Source organism: Sander lucioperca, chromosome 12 (genome assembly GCF_008315115.2).
Source record: "Sander lucioperca isolate FBNREF2018 chromosome 12, SLUC_FBN_1.2, whole genome shotgun sequence".
NCBI classification, from domain to species: Eukaryota; Metazoa; Chordata; class Actinopteri; order Perciformes; family Percidae; genus Sander; species Sander lucioperca.
In genome coordinates this window covers 39,337,182-39,357,625 of record NC_050184.1, presented here as the reverse complement: position 1 = coordinate 39,357,625, position 20,444 = coordinate 39,337,182, and the positions used below count along the sequence as shown (strand labels likewise).

Sequence of the window (20,444 nt, the reverse complement as noted above, 5' to 3'; positions counted from 1 at the left end):
CAACAACAACAACAATGTGTGTCGTTATAAGTTGAGAACGATGTCCCGTTACATCACAGCAGAGCCGGCTCTGAACCCATTTGGTGCCCTTTTCTTTAACGTTTTTGTCGATATTTTTGTCGATATTTTTGTCGCTTTTACTGTTTTGGCGTCTTTCGACATTTTGTAGTTTCTTGACACCCGCCCCCCCTAGTGTTACCTGTACTACCGGCCCCCCCCTAGTGTTACCTGTACTACCGGCCCCCCCTAGTGTTTGCCGGTACTACCGGCCCCCCCCTAGTGTTACCTGTACTACCGGCCCCCCCCCTAGTGTTACCTGTACTACCGCCCCCCCCTCGTGTTTGCCGGTACTACCGGCCCCCCCTAGTGTTACCTGTACTACCGGCCCCCCCCTAGTGTTACCTGTACTACCGGCCCCCCCCTAGTGTTACCTGTACTACCGGCCTGTTGAGGAGGTTTACGTGACTTGCTGTCGTCTTGTTTCAGGGGATCTCTCTGCGGAAGGTTTTGCTGCAGAACTACCTGTTCCCGGTGAAGAAAGCCAGCGTGAAGAACGACCTGGCCGAGCTCGGAGCTGCAGGTACAGACACACTTCCTGTGTGTGTGTGTGTGTGTGTGTGTGTGTGTGTGTGTGACGGCCGTCTGGTCGGTGTGTAACGGCCTTAAAACACATCTCCGTAGTCTAAAACTGGCAAGAAGGTAGATTCAATCAGCTTTCTCTTGACTTTCTGTATGAATCAAGAACTGTTTCTGAAGTAAAAACCCAGTTTTAATTTAAATTTAGTGAGTAACTGTGCTCAATATGCAACAGACATGTCTTCCTCATATAATAATATAATAGTAATATAAATCCCAGGTATTTGTATGAGCAAACTAATTCTATTGGCCTGCCCGGTAATGTGTGGAGCTGAGGCATTATGCACACAACATCTTAACGTAACGTATAAGAGGAATAAAAGAAGGATGCAGTGAAGACATTTACAAACAGATGGAAGATTATCTCTCCTGTTCTCCTCGGGTCAAATCTGACCCATTTTCAAAAAGTTTCTATATCAGAAAATATGGGTTTCTTTCAACCAAATTTTAAAACAAAGTAACCTGGATGGTTCACTACAACGCTCTTCACAAGTTAAATACATGATCAGGTCACTACTTTCATTGATTTTGGGTGTTTTAGTAAATGTTATAGCATGTGAAGAAAAATTGATAAAAGAACGTTGAAAAACGTAGGAAACAAATGTCAAAAATGTGACACCAACGTGGGGAAAATCTTCAAAAACGCCAGGAAAAGTGACAAAAACGCCAGGAAAGGTGATATAAACATGAGAAAAGCTTAAAAAAAACATCAAAAAAGCGCAGAAAAATATTGACAGATACTTCGAAAAAAGTGACGAAAAAGACGACCAGAACATGGAATTTTTTTTTAACATTTTGACCCAGAAAAACTAAAAAGTTGCATGGTGGTGGGGAAGACGGGGAAGACACCAGGAGGGGTTAAACAGACACTGAGCGCGTGCAGACACGCAGCAGCTGAGCTGGGTTTAGTATTTAGATGCTGTTATGTTTGACTTCTCTCCATTTTGCATTAATGTGTGGATTATTCTCTGGATGAATGGATTTGTTGATTGGTCTTGTGCAGTGGAGACAGAAGCTCTCAACAAGCTGTAGGATCCTCTCATGCAAAGTTACAGGAAGCATCAGAATAACAAAAGCTGAGAAGTTCTTTCACTCCCAAATCTACCGAGGAGATCTGCATATAGAGCCACCACCGTGTGCTCTGACTGTTGAGGAGCTCTCCTTTGTTAGAACGAGGTGTGAACTCTGCTGGAGATGGAGCTCCGCCTCTGAAACCAAAGTCAAAATACTTTGTGTGACCACTTCAGGAGGAGCTGTAGGAGCTCTCTGCTCAGGGCTCCTACAGAGTTACTGAATAACAAAGCTGAGACAATCACTCACACGACTATCTGAGGAGATTATCATAGAGCCAACACTCAGCGCTGTAGACGAGCCTGAAGTTGGATTGCGATTCAGCAGTTAAAGTTGCTGACACACCAACCAGACGGCCGACCGTCGGCAGTAAAGTCAGTCGGACTGATCAGTCGGGTCCCCGAGGTCCAAAAAATGTCTCAGAACACACTGAGGAGACGCTGACTTGAGCGTATGCTCTGCACGTGCACAAAACGTAATACGTCTCCATAGCAGCAGGCGGCGCTTCTCTGTATTGTTTCCATTAACAGTCTGATTATTTACCAGAAAATGAGAACCGGCAGCTGATTGGACGAACGCGTCACATGCGTCCCGCATATTCCATCACATTTTTTTAAGAAAACGTGCCGCATAATCAAGGATTTTTGCCCAAAACAATCACAAAAAAACTCAGCATTTTTCTGGAAGGACTGATTAATGGAAAACCAAAAAATACGAGTAGAGTCGAGCAGGTACCATGGGATGGAGAAACGCCAACAGACAACGTCACATCTCAGTCCTCCCAGAGAGACTCTAATGGGTCTGATGTGGTCTACAGGTGAACAAGAACGGTGAAATCGCCCTTTGTTGCACTTTCACAACTAGAATAACGTTTTCACCAATCTGAATCTGTGTTTTTAAGAATGTCCAGCCTCTCTGGGAGGACTGAGACACCCAGAGGAGAGAAGAAACTACGACATATTCATATTCACACGCTGACATCACACTAGTTTACCTGATTATCATCAACTCAATGACCCAAACTGATTAATGATTATCAGAATAGTTAAGAAGTGTGTGTGTGTGTGTCTCTGTACGTGTGTGTGTGTGTGTCACCGTGTGTCTGTGTCTCTGTACGTGTGTGTGTGTGTGTGTGTGTGTCTCTGTACGCGTGCGTGCTTGCGTGTGTGTAGTGTCTCTGAAATGTAGCAGAGTAGAAGTAGAAAGTGGCATGAAAAGAAAAGACTACAAGTAAAGTACAAGTACCTCAACATTTAGACTGAAGTACAGTACTGGAGTACATGTACTTAGTTATATTCCATCGCTGTTTTTCGACACAACCCTATCCCAGGTAACATAAATACCCAAAACATCGTAGAACACTCCAACTAAGACGGAAAGGTTTCCACACAGCTTCTACCTTGTGTTTGAAAGGTTGTTTCTGCCTCAAAATGCCTTGATTAATAAACCCACCAGACTCCATGTAAATAATCAGGACTTTTATCATCGTAAAACACACTTCATTCAAAGTGGACAGAAACTAAATAAAACTACCAAAAGCCGTCTTGGTTCATCTTCCCACTGTTCCAACAATCACCACTCTGGTTTGGTCGAAATAAACCCTTAATTCACCCATTTACATGTGGAGATATGCTGTCTCTATACACACTAAAAGTCCTGATTATTTACATGGAGTCTGGTGGAGATATGCTGGCTCTATACACACTAAAAGTCCTGATTATTTACATGGAGTCTGGTGGAAATATGCTGGCTCTATACACGCTAAAAGTCCTGATTATTTACATGGAGTCTGGTGGAAATATGCTGGCTCTATACACGCTAAAAGTCCTGATTATTTACATGGAGTCTGGTGGAAATATGCTGGCTCTATACACGCTAAAAGTCCTGATTATTTACATGGAGTCTGGTGTAGTTTGGTGATGATTTCGGGGCTGTTTCATGTTAAACTAAAAGGATCTTCCTCTTTAACTAAAAGGTCTATCTCTGTAGGGATCCATCCCATAATGTTGTCAGACACTTAGAATAATAATTTGAGTCTGTCAGCAGCAACAACAGAACTTTTAGTGACTAACTGCTGCTGAACATTAGTCCTGTAGGGTTACATTACAGCCAGATTATAACCTTTTTAAACAGTTATCTAAGTTGTGGATTGTTTTGGCACACCTGCCAGCTGCTACAATATTGATGCTAAACTGAATAAATGAATATAAAATAAAAATATGCTGAGAATGTGACATGCAGCACAGCTACAACACCACGACCTCTTACCCTACACACACGACATGGACACAGGGAAGCCAGAATCAAGTTAATATATTTACTTTGAAGGTTTATACATTATCTTCTCATACATAAAAAATTCTTTCATATGCTCATTAGATCACCCTTACTAGAAATGACATTCAGCAAGTTTTACCCCAAAAATAAACTGCCACACAACACTGGACACTAGAAAATACCTTCAGGAAGTTTTGGCTATTAGCCTCAGTCATCTGCTTCAGCTTTTCTAACATTTCAGACAAACTTATAGTAATGAGCCAAAAATGATGTGAAATTGCATTTTCCCCATATTTTGAGAGGACCCCTAAAAAATCCCAACAAGTTGACCCACATCTCTCAAACCTAGACAACCTTCTAGAAAACACTCACATTAAACAAGTTCAGTGTGTGGTTTTTTTAATTTTATTTCATGAATGACTCAGATTATCAAAATAGTTGTAAACTAATTTCAACTTTAAGCTTCACAGGCGCCATTTTGTGTCACGTTGCAGATCAAAAAAGGAAAAACTCCAAAAACAGAACTTTAAATACAAACTATATTTATTTGAACAAAAACATGTGAATGTGCATATAATACAGTGACAGAGTGCCAGAGGGACATCTTACAGGTGTCACTCATCCCATCTTTTTCTTCTTAAACATGGTTTTTATCACAAAAAAATAGTGGACCGTTTACATTCTTTTTCTTCTTAAACATATTCGCGCGCTTAGCTGCTTCAACAGAACTTCGGAAACTAAAGGTCAGCAATTAACACGTGGGCATTTTTCTTTTGAGCAGCCATCTTAGAAAATCGGCCAGTCATCCAGGTGATGCTCCTGAATTTTTAGAAACAGTTTTACTAGTTGTAGTCCTGTTGGTCGCGGTATCCTCCGTATCCACCGCCGCCCTGCCTGCCGCCTCCACCGCTGCGGTAGCCACCGCCTCCACCGCTCCTGTCGCTGCGGTCAGAGTACCCACCGTCTCCGCCGTAGTATCCTCCACCTTCAAAATAAAAGACAGAAATACAGATTTAGTCGAACCCGCGGCCGCTGCGTCGAGGAGCAAACCCCCCCCCACACATGTGCGCCCGCAATACCAATTACGGCCACAATGGATGCTTTTTTTTTTACTGGAAAGGTGACTATATAGCATGTTTCAATACTTTCTTTGTGTAGCCTAGCTGCACACGTTGTCAGAATATGCAAATAAACTCCGCCAAAAAAAGTAATTATATGGCCTACCTTTCAATTTAGTTGTATGTATTTTTCATGGAGTTTGTGAAAGTATGAAAATAAGGTTTTATAAAATAAAAAAAAAATTTAAATTAAATTAAATTCTCGCTCACCTCCTCTGCCGCGGCCGCCGCTGTACCCGCCTCGGCCTCGCGGTGCCGAGCCGTAACCACCACCGCCGCCGCCTGACCGGCCACCTCCGCCGCTCTTTCCCGCCTCATCCACGCGGATAGCTCGGCCATCCAACGTCTTTCCATTCATGCCCTCCATTGCGTCTTTAGCATCCTCTGAATTCTCATACTTAACAAAGCCGAACCCGCGAGAGTACCCCGTGTCTCTGTCTTTGATCACATCCACTTTTTCGATGGTTCCAAACTTGCCGAAAGCCGCCGCGAGAGACTCTTCCGTCGTGTCGAAGCTCAGACCTCCGATGAACAGTTTACCTTCGTCCGACATCTTTTTTAGCCGAGTAACGTTTAGCTAGCTAGCTCCGAAAATGAGAAAGAGAGAGGAGAAAGGGCGCAGCTTCTCTTCTGAATCGTCTTTGGCGGAGTGCTCTGCCAGCTGCAAGGCGGGGGCTTTTGTATGGGAGGCGAGGGTACGTTTCATAGGACGGCGACGCCATGTCCCGCCCTTCTTTACATCTGATTGGCTTAGCCTAACCAATCGTTCTCCTTCATGCCTGAACCTGCTAAATCCAACCAACGAATGCAGCGAGTACCAGCCAATCAGAGGCAGAGTAGGGCGGACTTTGTCTTCACCGTCCTAGGAAACTGAAATTTGATTTGCTGCGTATTGATGCGCTTCATTTCCGCATCGTGGTCCCATTTTTTATGTAATTTTTTTGTTTTTTTTGTTTTTGGTATTTAACATTGCAAATAAAGCGAACGGCCCGCGGGACGTTTTAGTTTAATATATTATGTAACTTTACACAAGTACATCAACAGTACGTACACACACATCTGTAAATACGTAGGAAGAGGGAACACACGTGGACGTGTTTCTTTCTTTGTGTGTGTGTGTGTGTGTGTGTGTGTGTGTGTGTGTGTGTGTGTGTGTGTGTGTGTGTGTGTGTGTGTGTGAAGCTGCAGACCATCACATGGTGAGCAGCTCTCATGAGAGGGCGTCTCTCTCAATCAACTTTATTAACTTATCTGCTAGGAACTTTATTTCGTGTTTGGTGCAGTCAGGAAGTGTTTTCACGTCACTCCTACTGTGTAAATATTAGATTAGACTTCACTGTGAGAATAGGCTTCACAGACACAGCAACATTTAGGCAAACTAGTCAAGTCTAGTAGGTTTTATTCAACCATATACACTGCATATATAAGACGAGACTACGTTTCACCGTGAATCAAGTGGTGTTACACGTTTAAAATATATAAAAACAACATTTGAGACAGGCTACATGTAGTTCACACACATTATAGACTTTACATAAAGTGCAACTACTACTTAGTGTAGAGCATTTAAGACAGACAAGAGACAGGACAGACAGCAGGAGACAGAAGACAGAAGACAGGGCATTAGTAGACTAACAGCTCTGGTTGTTGTCTATATGTGTGTGTGTGTGTGTGTGTGTGTGTGTGTGTGTGTGTGTGTGTGCATGTGTGTGTCTGTGTCCATAGTTATTGTTTTACCTTCCTGTCCAGAGACAACGGGCGGAGAATAGCACTTGTACTACAAAAAAAACCCAATTACATCACATCACATCACATTACATTACATTACATTACATTACATTACATTACATTTTAGGGTTTAAACAGGGTTTCTACAGGGTCTTAAAAGTCTAAAGCAGAGATGCCCAAATTGTTCCATCTGAAGGGCCAAAACTGTATCTGGATGAAAGGCCACGGGCCAAAGTAAATGTTGATTTTATGAGAAAATGTTTTATATTTTATAGAAAATTAACATTAAAAATCTGAAATAAATGCTCTTTAATCTGCATTTATCTCCCATATTACAGAACGTTTACAGTTATTTATCCCTTGCAGTAGTGGAGACATGAGCCCTGTCCTTCCTAAATGACTTCCTAAATGTTCTTCTATCAGCGGGCCACGGCCTCCATCGCTCCATCTGGCTGACGTTAGCACGGCTCACGGCACCAAGAGAGAAGAAATACCCTCATTTTTGTAACTTTTCGTAGATAAAACTTACGTGTGTAATTCAATAAGGAAGTTTAACAGCACTGTGCTGTAAAACTCAGATTAGGAACTTTTTAGCTGCACAAAACTAAGTGTCCTAGTCATTACAGTTAGCATTTTACAGCACTTTCAGAATCAGAGGAGAATAAGCATGAGCACGTCAAATGTCATGGGGGGCCAAAACAAAGGGAGCATGGGGCCAAATTTGGCCAGCGGGCCCCAAATTGGGCAGCCTTGGTCTAAAAGGTCTAAAATAATAACCAAACTTCTTTAAGAAGTCTTAAATTCCTGCAGCTGATGAAAGCATCAGGATATCAAAAGCTGAGAGCTCTTTCACTCCCAAATCTATCGGAGGAGATTCAGTCTTTAGGTCTAGATCACATGTGTCAAACTCGAGGCCTGCGGACCAGATCCGGCCCCTTGCAGATTTAGATCCGGCCCGTATATGATATATCAGTTTGGGTTCACAATAAGTTAGCCAAACCATAAACACAGGAAAGTGTTTTTTAAACTGTAATTACCTGACATTCACAGCAGAATATGAATATATATATATATATATATATATATATATGAAATTGAGTGTGTGTGTGTGTGTGTCTGTCTGTCTGTCTCTGTGTGTGTCTGTGTGTGTGTGTTTGTGTGTCTGTACGTGTGCATTTGTGTGTATGTCACTGTGTGTGTGTGTGTGTGTATCTTTGTTTTTGTGTAAACAGTGTAACAACCAATCAGATGTATTTCTCCTTTTAACTTGGTTGTATTAATCTGTTTATTCAGGCGTGGAGCAGCAGATAACTTTATAACATTATATCAGGACTTTTTGGGCTTTTTTTGACATACTATACTATGACTTTTTATGACTTTTTTGTTTGTTTTTGTGTGTCAGCATTATCACATCTCTCTCCTCTCTGATGACCATAAAGTTAGAATTTTAAATTCTGACCCAGAAAAACCAAACGTTGCACAGTCAACGCGAAGGTTAAGAAGTCCTAAATTCCTGCAGCTCTTTCCAACGTGTGTTCACGGCGACTAGACGAATTTAGGAAACCAGAGAATTGTTTTCAGACGATGTTTCATAATTCTGAAATCTGACTGCTATTTTTGTATTTTTTATGTTGTGAGGTAGGTCTTAAATTCCATTCACAATGGCCTTTAAAAAATGTCTTAAAAAGTCTTGAATTTGACTTGGTGAAAGCTGCAGAAACCCTGAAACACAAAGGGAGCTGAAAGCATCAGAATAACAAAAGCTCCGAGTTCTTTCACTCCCAAATCTACCAGAGGAGATGTGCATATAGAGCCACCACCGTGTGCTCGGACTATTGAGGAGCTCCTTTGTTATAACGAGGTGTGAATCTCTGCTGGAGCCGGCTCGGACGCTCCTTTGTTTAAATGAAGTGTGAACTCTGCTGGAGCTAATCTGGCCTCTAAACAAAAGCTCTCTCTCACAGAGACCAGACTCAAAATGCTCTGTTTTAACACGCAGCTGCAAGACAAAAGGCTGCCAGCCCTAATTAATCAGGAGACACTCAACTAAAAGTCAGAGAATCGGAGGAACTCAATCAGCCAACAGGGGAGAAGATATCTGAGTCAAATCAGACTGAAACTGTTGAGTTATTCCTTTTCTTCTGCAGGCTCTCAAATGTCACGAAATGGTGAAAAATGTGAATCACGATGACGTCATCAAAGATATTTAGTCTATTGTCCCAGAAGAGAGCAGAAAGTAGAAAATATTCATATTTAACATGCTGACATCACACTAGTTTACCTGTTTTATCATACAAAAAATGTGTGTGTGTGTGTGTGTGTGTGTGTGTGTGTGTGTGTGTGTGTGTGTGTGTGTGTGTGGGCTTGTTTAGCTATATTTGTGGGGTCCAAAAACCGGGAGTCCAGTATACTTGTGGGGTCCCGACAGCTTTGTGGGGCCAAAATGCTGGACCCCCCAAGGTTAAAGGTGTGTTTGAGGGTTAAGACTTGGTTTTAGGATTAGGGTTAGAATTAGGTTATGGTTAGGGTGAGGGTAAGGGTTAAGGTTAGGCATTTAGTGGTGATGGTTAAGGTTAGGGTAAGCGGCTAGGGAATGCATTATATCAATGACAGGTCCCCACAAAGATAGTGAAACAATCGTGTGTTTGTGTGTGTGTGTGTGTGTGTGTGTGTGTGTGTGTGTGTGTGTGTGTGTGTGTGTGTCACCGTGTGTGTGTGTTTGTGTGTCTCTGTGTGTGTGTGTGTGTTTGTTTGTCTCTGTGTGTGTCTGTGTGTGTGTGTGTATGTGTGTGTGTGTGTGTGTGTGTGTGTGTGTCTGTGTGTGTGTGTGTGTGTGTGTGTGTGTGTGTGTGTTTTTGTGTAAATCAGATGTATTTCTCCTTTTAACCTGGTTGTATTAATCTGTTTATTCAGGTGTGGAGCTGCAGATAACTTTATAACATTATATCAGGGGCCTGTTTCACAAAAGCAGAATATATAAATCCAGGATAACTGATAAAGCGAGGCTTGACCTAGTCTAATCTGTGCATCCTGGCTTGGTGCGTTTCACGAAGGCCAAGACAGGCTGAGGAGGAGAGACTAGGTCAGACTGAGGAGGAGAGACTAGGTGGAGCCAGGCTGGATGCTAAAATGGAGAATAATCATTGTTCATACTTTATACAGAGTGAGCAGCAGCTTCTTGTGGAAGTATGATGACGTGAAACACATTATTTGTATAAAAAGAAAAGAAACACACGGCCGCTGTAATGAAACAGTGAGAGAAAGCGTAGCAGACGATCACGGACCGACTGAATGTGTAAGCAGCCTAAATATTACCTAGACATTAACTGATCTCTGCTCTGAACTGGAACCGTCATAATCATACTATTCAAGGATTAGGCTACTAATCATTTGCACAAATTAACAGTTGTACTCTTTGCCTTAAAAGTGAGCAGAAGATAATGTTACTCAGGAAATTTACCATGAAGATCAATTTTCTACAACACTAGATTATGATCCGTAAATATCTCTTTCACTCTCTCTCTCTCTCTCTCTCTCTCATGGGCTAAAATATACATTTCCTAAGTCATATTAACTTCCACTGCTCGCTTTTAATGCAAAGTGTACAACTGTTGGCTTTTGCAGATGACAGTGACTCATTGAATGGTTTCAAGAGCAGTAGTTCATCAATGTATATTTTTAGACTATCATTCAGTCGGTCCGCTATTATCTGCCTGCTATGCTGGACGAGTTTCCTTCTCTACATATTATATTCCTTGCACCCTTGTATTTATGAACATAGAAAATAAAGACACTGAAGAAATTGGACTCTAAAATCTAGAAACTATAAAGATAATTAAGTGATAAATCCCATGCATACTGTAAACATGAATGGAACAGAGTATATTCACCAGTTATTTCCCCCCCCCAGCTAAACATAAGGTCAAAAACCATTGAGGTGTCCTCTCCCTGTTGTTACATGAATGTACAGTAGCCTACATCACTAGATAGTTACTGGTCCAGTGAACTAAGACTATAATTTGGGAGGATTGTACAATTAGGATATGTTCTTTAAATTGTACAATCCTCCCAAATTATAGTCCCAGTTTACTGGACAACACAATTTGTGTGCTAAGAATGCCAAATACAATGCAAACATGATCGTTATTGTTAAAGAATTAAAAAAAAAAAAAATCAACTAAAATAATTCGATTGAGGGTTGACCAATTGCATTGGTCAACTATAGAAATGTACAGCGTTGTATGTGTTTCCCTTAGTAACAGACTTCATTTAAAACACATTTGAAATGTTATCAGCCTTTTCTAATTATCTCAACAATATATTCATCAAACTTCTAACAACAATATGAACAGCAGTCTTCATACAGCAATATAACAGGAACAATGACTGTCACATGAATAATTATAATTTAAAACTTTAAATAATAACAGTACTTAAATGAACAGCAATATGCACCTGTTGTATTTTAATCCAGGCTGATAACAACAGGGTAAAACCACTGCTGGGTGATCAGAAAAGGCTCCAGGATTAAATAAATCCTGGCTGTTAGCCTGGTCAGGAGCAGGCTAGCTGTTAGCCTGGCTGTTAGCCTGGTCAGGAGCAGGCTAGCTGTTAGCCTGGCTGTTAGCCTGGTCAGGAGCAGGCTAGCTGTTAGCCTGGCTGTTAGCCTGGTCGGGAGCAGGCTAGCTGTACATAATAAATCTCCATGGTGATTTATGTGCCTCCACTTTCGTGAAACCGAGTCAAGGCTTAAATCATCCAGGATAACTGATAAATCACGGCTTAATCCCTTATCTTGGTTTTGTGAAACAGGCCCCAGGACTTTTTGGGCTTTTTTGTTTGTTTTTGTGTGTCTCTGATTGGTTTGTCCCTTCTAACCCGGCTGTTCTGATTGGTTTGTCCCTTCTAACCCGGCTGTTCTGATTGGCTCTGCAGGCGCGGAGCAGGAGCGCGACTGGACGGCCGTGGCGGCGGTTCAGTGCCGTCTGGACCGAGAGGGAGGAACCAAACTGTTCACCGATCTGGTGATGAGCAGCAAGAACGACAAGATCTTCCAGGAGAGCATCCAGCTGGCCATCTGCCTCCTGGAGGGGGGCAACACAGAGATACAGGTGAGGGGGGGGCACCACAGAGATACAGGTGAGGGGGGGGCACCACAGAGATACAGGTGAGGGGGGGCACCACCGAGATACAGGTGAGGGGGGGGTCACAGAGATACAGGTGAGGGGGGGGCACCACCGAGATACAGGTGAGGGGGGGCACCACAGAGATACAGGTGAGGGGGGGCACCGAGATACAGGTGAGGGGGGGTCACAGAGATACAGGTGAAGGGGGGGCACCGAGATACAGGTGAAGGGGGGGGCTTTTCAGTTCAGCCCATTTTTCATGAGCTGAACTCAAAGATCTAAGACTTTTTCTACGTACACAAAAGGTTATTTCTCTCAAATATTGTTCACTAATCTGTCTCAATCTGTTAGTGAGCACGAGATAATCCATCCTCCTCACAGGTGTGGCTGGAGGGGGTGGACCCCCCCAATACAGTAAAACTACACATTTTAGAGTGGCCTTTGATTGTGTCCAGCCTAAGGAACACCTGTGCAATAATCCTGCTGTCTAATCAGCATCTTGATATGCCACACCTGTGAGGAGGATGGATTATCTCGTGCTCACTAACAGATTGAGACAGATTAGTGAACAATATTTGAGAGAAATAACCTTTTGTGTACATAGAAAAAGTCTTAGATCTTTGAGTTCAGCTCATGAAAAATGATAGCGATGAAGTGATGTGTTTATAATTTTGTTGAGTGTATATATATATATATATATAATACAATATGGTCAGTAGTGCTCACAATACAATATCTGTGTGTGTGTGTGTGTGTGTGTGTGTGTGTGTGTGTGTGTGTGTCTGTGTGTGTGTGTGTGTGTGTGTGTGTGTGTGTGTGTGTGTGTGTCTGTGTGTGTGTGTGTGTGTGTGTCTGTGTGTGTGTGTGTCTCTGTGTGTGTGTGTGTGTGTGTGTGTGTGTCTGTGTGTCTCTGTGTGTGTGTGTGTGTGTGTGTGTGTGTGTGTGTGTGTGTGTGTGTGTGTGTCTCTGTGTGTGTGTGTGTGTGTGTGTGTGTGTGTGTCTCTGTGTGTGTGTGTGTGTGTGTGTGTGTCTCTGTGTGTCTCTGTGTGTGTGTGTGTGTGTGTGTGTGTGTCTCTGTGTGTGTGTGTGTGTGTGTGTGTGTGTGTGTGTGTGTTTTCTCCTTTCAGAACTCCTTCTACAAACTGATGATGGGCGACAACAAGTCGGAGAAGTTCTTCAAGGTTCTTCACGACCGGATGAAAGAGGCTCAGACGGACATCAAAGCCACGGTGTCGGTCAACGTCGGCGAGATGACACACAGAGCCAGCGAGAAGGAGCTGGACCACGGTCAGAACCAATCACAACCAATCACAACCAATCACAACCAGTCACAACCAATCACAACCTCTCATACTGTTTGTCCATATATTGTCTTGCTTTATGTCGTCACTTTCTCATATTGTCTCTCTGTTCTGGGAGAGTTTTTTTTAAGAAAGTTGAGAATTATGAGGCAGTATTAGCATAGACAGTATATATAATGGAGCAACAGATCCCGTGTTTCTGAACGGAGACCAGTGAAGTCTCTTTCCCGGTGATGGCTGAGCGTTACTGAGCAGCCTCCAACTGAGCTTGAAGACGTAGATGTGACGTGAGCAACCTGTCTGAAAGTTGGAAGTCTTCTGGTAGCTGTGCCAAGAGAAATCTCAATCATTCCCAATCTAGCAGAGACGGAGAGCGTAGGTATATGTAAGGAGATAACATAGACACAGGCTAATTATTGATCACTAAAATGATAGTTAACATTAGTAATTACACTTAAACAGCTAATGTGAGACAAAACTGCCTGAGAGCTTCTCCTGTACTATACAGTAATTCCTCTACTATGAGACAGTAAGTCTCGTGGTTATGACCCAATCGTTAGCCTATTTTTATAAAAACGTCTGCTACGGAGCCATAACGTGAGGTACAAGGTAATGGAGCCTTTTATACATTGTCGTGTTTCTTTAGAAATAAACAATGGACAAATAGAGTCTTTAAACTCTTCAGATGTAAAGTTATTCTCTGTCAAAGTGACGTCAAAATGAATGACAGTCAATGGGATGCTAACGGGAGGTGATGGCTTGGTAGCATCAAAATGGCGCCATAGGAGCTACGGGTTGTGGAGAGAGCTTACCCCCTTGGGTATCAGGGACACAGCTACAATATTTAGATGATAAAGTTGTAATTCAAAAAATTACCCCCCCTCCCTGTGTGTGTAGGCGGCTCTGCAGCGTTAATACTTCCTGGTAGCGGGGGTCTGCCGATGCTGGTCCCGGGCCCGTCCATCGCCCCGGTAACGGTGCAGCCAGCGGCGGCCGAGCAGCGGGAGGTGGAGGCGGAGATGGGCCCAGCCGTGATCATCATGAAGCCCATCCTCCGCTTCCTGCAGCTGCTCTGTGAGAACCACAACCAGGACCTACAGGTCTGTACCCACGCACACCTGCACCGCTCACCTGCACCGCACACCTGCACCGCTCACCTGCACCGCACACCTGCACCGCTCACCTGCACCGCACACCTGCACCGCTCACCTGCACCGCTCACCTGCACCGCACACCTGCACCGCACACCTGCACCGCTCACCTGCACCGCACACCTGCACCGCTCACCTGCACCGCACACCTGCACCGCACACCTGCACCGCTCACCTGCACCGCACACCTGCACCGCTCACCTGCACCGCTCACCTGCACCGCACACCTGCACCGCACACCTGCACCGCTCACCTGCACCGCACACCTGCACCGCTCACCTGCACCGCACACCTGCACCGCACACCTGCACCGCTCACCTGCACCGCACACCTGCACCGCACACCTGCACCGCTCACCTGCACCGCTCACCTGCACCGCACACCTGCACCGCACACCTGCACCGCTCACCTGCACCGCACACCTGCACCGCTCACCTGCACCGCTCACCTGCACCGCACACCCTACACAACCCAACATCACACACTACACAACCCAACTACACAGCCCAACATCACATGTGTGTGTGTGTGTGTCTCTGTGTGTGTGTGTGTGTGTGTGTGTGTCTGTGTGTGTGTGTGTGTGTGTGTGTGTGTGTGTGTGTGTGTCTGTGTGTGTGTGTGTGTGTGTGTGTGTGTGTGTGTGTGTGTGTGTGTGTTTCCAGAACTTCCTGCGCTGTCAGAACAACAAGACCAACTACAACTTGGTATGTGAGACTCTTCAGTTCCTGGACATCATGTGTGGGAGCACCACCGGGGGCCTGGGCCTGCTGGGCCTCTACATCAACGAATCAAACGTCCACCTGATCACGCAGACGCTGGAGACGCTCACCGAGTACTGCCAGGGCCCCTGCCAGGAGAACCAGGTACGCCCGGCAGCCAGGTGTACAGCCGGGGAGATGCTTCCTGAACATAGATAGACTGTTCATTGTCATTGCATATCACTACACAACAAAATTAAGATGACATCCATCACTCACTAAGCAGCATAAAGATGGAAAGATAAAAAGTGACAGTGTCAGCAACAGTTAGGGTTGGGTACCGAAACCCGGTGCTAATATGGCACCGGTGCCGAAACGACCGGTGTCTACCGGACCGAATTGCAACGCAGATTTCGGTGCCTCATTTCAGTGCAATTAAAAGCCTTTTGCGCTGCTCTCTAGACGTTAGAGGCAACAGAAGCTAGTTAACACTTCACTTGGCAGCAGGTAACGTTAGCCTACCGTTAGCTAGCAGCTGGATTAAACACAATGGTTAAAATGCTGACAGCTAAACGGTGTAAAGTGTGTCTTGTAGGATTTTAATTTAAAATGTGACCGATTTGACCGGTCTGGCACTAAAAAGGCCAGACTTAATCTGACTCCAATTCTTTGGTCACTGTTTGTGTTCGTTTACTGGTAGATCAGAGAAATAAAACTCAGGAATCAAATCAAGACCAGGATTGGTCCAGTTAAAGTTAATAACAAGTTTAGTGAATGATATTGCAGAATACAAGTACATGTACATGGATCTGATACACAAAGGTAGAGTCTCTATCTCCTAACGGACCGACAGAGTCTCCCCTAGTATCAGGTGCTAGTAAGTTAAGATACTGTCTATTTATCCATTTCTGTCCCGTCCCTGGTGGTGCCCTCATCAGTTTGGATCCAGTCCAGATCTTCTGGCTCCAGCTGGCTCCTGACTGATCTGTAACACTGTATAAAAACATGATCTTGACTTCCAGTTCTCAGCTCAGAAGAAGCAAGCCGCTATTGTTGGATTTTGAACACCTGTGTTTTAATCTCCAGCAAACTTTAAGGAGTTTTCATGAGAGCCAGGTCATTTCCATACAGTGTCACAAATCCCGCGCTTGCATAGTGCTGACCATTGTTTGCCTCATTCCCTCCCCTGATCAGAGAGAATCTTTCTCACCCTCCCTTTATAATGTCTAATCACTGTAAAACTAGATGGCCTCTCATAACCCAGGGAAACAGAGGCACTGAGGTCAGCACCATGAACTCTAAAGCCTTTTCTTAACACTTTCACAAAATATATTCTAACAGTCTGTATTCCAACAGCGGGACGTTAAGCGGTCTGTAGCTGCCATTCAGATCCAGTATTAGGGGACCACTAAGGTCTATATAAAGAGACTTCAGATACAGTATTAGGGGACCACTAAGGTCTATATAAAGAGACTTCAGATACAGTATTAGGGGACCACTAAGGCCTTTCAGCAGCTCATTTATGGCCCTGGGAAAAAACTATTTCTCATGCGGTTTGTCCGCGCCGTCATGACCCTAAGCCTGCCTGAGGGTAGGGTGTCAACAAGGATATGGCCAGGGTGTGTGTAGGGTCCGCTGTGATGCTCTCTGTGTGTGTGTGTGTGTTTCAGACGTGCATCGTGACCCACGAGTCCAACGGCATCGACATCATCACAGCCCTGATCCTGAATGACATCAGTCCTCTGTGTCGCTACCAGATGGAGATGGTGCTCCAGCTGAAGGTACAGTTCATACTGTATGGCCATGTCAACACAGATGATTGGAATTTGTCTTGGTGCCAATCAGGTTAAAATAAAAGGCAATACATACACAGGAACATACAGTACATAGAAGACAATCACATAGACAATCATTCAAAGCTGTAGAGACCTTCTGCTATTGCACCTTCCCATGAAGTTGTCTGATTCAGTCTATAAAGGGCATTTAGTCCAGCTTTACTCTGCAAGGTGCCTGAGCATTAAGGAGCCTAAAGCGTTAATTATACTGGCTGTTCCCAACCTGGCGCGCACCATCGTGATCTTGCCGGCACGCCCGGATTTATAGCGCGCGAGCCGAGGTTTTCAGCAGCGTGCGACAAAGGGGAAACAGGAATCCTGAACGAGCTCAAGGGTAACGTGATGCCAGGACTCTCAGAGTGACTGCAGGTCTCTCTGGTAAACTTACTGGGTTAAGATGAGATCTTTATGGTGAATGAAAGGCTTGATCCCACCAAGTACCTCATCCAATCAGATCGAAGCATTGACGTCAACGCTGCTGCCAGTTCTGCCGTTGTTTACCTTTTTCTTCTTCTTCTAGTCCGTAGAAAGAGCAACGTCGGTAGCCTTTCCTCATTAGCGCCACCTCTGTTCAGGAGAAGACTGCAGCTAGTGTCACGACCACCACGCGCCAGTATAAACAGTTACGGCGCTCTCATGACGTCACATTTGCGTGCGCCAGCTGGGCTGCGGCTAGTATAATTCACGCTTAATAGTGGCGGGGTAGGTACTGTTACTAAAGCGGGATGTTTGGCCCCTGAGACCTTGAACTCTCTTTCCAGAGGGCAGTAGTTGGAAGAATGTTGCTGTAAGCGTGATTTATGCTTCTGCGTTACAGGTACCTACGTACCTACGTAGGAACCTAGGTACCTAAGTACGTACCCGTGGAGACACCGACCCTACATACGTAGCCTGACGTGACCTCTCCAGAAATGTAACTAAACGCCACGGCGACTCAGCCCATAACGGCTGTGATTGGTCCGCTCGGGCGTGGCTTGGTAGCGTTGCATCCCCCCCCCTCCGACTCACTTCGTGGTTTTCACGAAAAAACAGAAAGCTACTTCAACTTTCTGAATGGGAAAACTGATTTGTAAATGAATTAGGAAAATTACGATGTAAAGAAAATACAAGTAGAGGTTTAAAATCTGATTTGACCGCTGCTCTTTTCTTCCCGGTTGCCAGGACAACGCCTCCAAGCTGCTATTGGCTCTGATGGAGAGTCGCCATGACAGCGAGAACGCCGAGAGGATCCTGTTCAACCTGCGACCCCGAGAACTGGTCAGACCCGTTCAACGGACTTTATTTCAGATATCTCAAGTTACTGATGGTCAGCAGTAATGGAACGGTGTGTGTGTCTGTGTGTCTGTGTGTGTGTGTGTGTGTGTGTGTGTGTGTGTGTGTGTGTGTGTGTGCGTGTGTGTGTGTGTGTGTGTGTGTCTGTCTGTGTGTGTGTGTGTGTGTGTGTGTGTGTGTGTGTCTGTCTGTGTGTGTGTGTGTGTGTGTGTGTGTGTGTGTGTGCGTGTGTGTGCGCGCTCGCGCGTGTGTGTGTGTGTGTGTGTGTGTGTGTATGTGTGTGTGCAGGTGGAAGTGATAAAGAAGGCCTACCAGCAGGAGAGTGAGTGTGAGGGCGTGGAGGTTTCTCCCCGGGAGGTGGGACACAACATCTACATCCTGGCTCAGCAGGTGACTAAACACAAGCTCCTCATTGGTTGCCTGGATCCTCTGTGCTCAGCTATTGGCTGAGAGGAGGTCCCACTCTCCTCTGTCAGTGTTTGGAGTAGGGCTGCAGCTATCGATTATTTTAGTAGTCAATTATTCCAGCGATTGATTGAATAAGACATACTGTCGCGTTATTAAAGGGTAATTTAGTTTTTTTCAACCTGGACCATACTTAATCATGTTTTTGATTCTAAGTGACTAATGTGAACTAAAATCAGTATTGAGCGCTCTAACCATCAGCTGTAATGTAACCCTACAGGACTGATGTTCAGCTTTTCAGTTCTGTTGTTGCTGCTGACAGACTCAAATTATTATTCTAAGTGTCTGACAACATTATGGGATGGATCCCTACAGAGATAGACCTTTTAGTTAAAGAGTAAGATCCTTTTAGTTTAACATGAAACAGCCCCGAAATCACCATCACCAAACCCACCAGACTCCATGTAAATAATCAGGACTTTTAGCGTGTATAGAGCCAGCATATTTCCACCAGACTCCATGTAAATAATCAGGACTTTTAGTGTGTATAGAGCCAGCATATTTCCACCAGACTCCATGTAAATAATCAGGACTTTTAGTGTGTATAGAGCCAGCATATTTCCACCAGACTCCATGTAAATAATCAGGACTTTTAGTGTGTATAGAGCCAGCATATTTCCACCAGACTCCATGTAAATAATCAGGACTTTTAGTGTGTATAGAGCCAGCATATTTCCACCAGACTCCATGTAAATAATCAGGACTTTTAGTGTGTATAGAGCCAGCATATTTCCACCAGACTCCATGTAAATAATCAGGACTTTTAGTGTGTATAGAGCCAGCATATTTCCACCAGACTCCATGTAAATAATCAGGACTTTTAGTGTGTATAGAGCCAGCATATTTCCACATGTAAATGGGTGAATTAAGGCTTTATTTCAACCAAACCAGAGTGGTGATTGTTGGAACAGTGGGAAGATGAACCAAGACGGCTTTTGATAGTTTTATTTAGTTTCTGTCCACTTTGAATGAAGTGTGTTTTACGATGATAAAAGTAGTGATTATTTACATAGAGTCTGGTGATAGCGATTTTTCACAGTTTCATGTTAAACCAAAAGGATTGAACAAAATGAGTTATACAAAAAATTGAGTATAGAAAGCATCAATGCCTAGTTTGGAGTTGAGTCTTCTTTTTTGTTTGTTTGCAGCTGGCCCGACACAACAAAGTCCTGCAGAACCTCCTGAAGCCTCAGAAGAACAGCAAAGAGGGGGAGGAGGGGATCTCCTCCATGGTAAACTCTCCCGCCCTCTAACCTCTGTGTTATCCCTGTACTAGCTTTGTGGACGATCTCGGTGTCCGTATTTGGCGGGGGAATTGAGGGTACTTTCTTCATGAAAATGTTATGTTTTTTCAATTTAAAAAAACTGCAATTACCCCCACACATGTTGGGTCTCTTTCTGGGATTTTGTGTTTTGGGTCTCTGTGGTAGTTTTGTGTTTTTTTCCCCCATCATTTTGGACCGTTATTATCTCCATATCTGTGTCTAAACCGTTGGAAAAGATAGAGCAGATCATACATAAAGAACTTATGTCATTATGATGCTGTGTGTGTGTGTGTGTGTGTGTGTGTCTCTCTCTCTGTGTGTGTGTGTGTGTGTGTGTGTGTGTGTGTGTGTGTATATATGTGTGTGTGTGTGTGTGTGTGTGTGTGTGTGTGTGTGCGTGCGTGTGTGTCTGTGTGTCTGTGTCTCTCTCTGTGTGTGTGTGTGTGTCTCTATGTGTGTGTGTGTGTGTGTGTGTGTGTGTGTGTGTCTGTGTATCTGTGT

General features: G+C 44.2%; 2 protein-coding genes across 3 annotated transcripts in view; one reads left to right on the top strand and one right to left on the bottom strand.

Annotated features, from left to right (window-relative positions):
- Window positions 1-20,444, top strand: part of itpr3 (inositol 1,4,5-trisphosphate receptor, type 3) — a 148,129-nt gene that overhangs the window by 97,884 nt on the left and 29,801 nt on the right. The window contains exons 40-48 of the mRNA XM_036007833.1: window positions 487-580; window positions 11,766-11,941; window positions 13,084-13,243; window positions 14,155-14,357; window positions 15,071-15,271; window positions 16,777-16,887; window positions 18,103-18,198; window positions 18,502-18,603; window positions 19,827-19,910. Coding sequence (XP_035863726.1) covers window positions 487-580; window positions 11,766-11,941; window positions 13,084-13,243; window positions 14,155-14,357; window positions 15,071-15,271; window positions 16,777-16,887; window positions 18,103-18,198; window positions 18,502-18,603; window positions 19,827-19,910 — 1,227 coding nt within the window. The remainder of the gene's footprint in view (window positions 1-486; window positions 581-11,765; window positions 11,942-13,083; window positions 13,244-14,154; window positions 14,358-15,070; window positions 15,272-16,776; window positions 16,888-18,102; window positions 18,199-18,501; window positions 18,604-19,826; window positions 19,911-20,444) is intronic.
- Window positions 4,510-5,774, bottom strand: LOC116063114 (cold-inducible RNA-binding protein-like). Of its 2 annotated transcripts, none has more exons than XM_036007834.1 (2): window positions 5,311-5,774; window positions 4,510-4,964 (listed from the first exon to the last, which is right to left on the bottom strand). In XM_036007834.1, exons 1-2 carry the CDS (start codon window positions 5,653-5,655, stop codon window positions 4,827-4,829), a joined length of 483 nt encoding a protein of 160 aa, XP_035863727.1. In that variant the 5' UTR covers window positions 5,656-5,774; the 3' UTR covers window positions 4,510-4,826. The 2 variants fall into 2 exon arrangements, with proteins under 2 accessions (XP_035863727.1, XP_031173832.1); XM_031317972.2 differs by having other exon boundaries at window positions 4,510-4,969; window positions 5,313-5,772.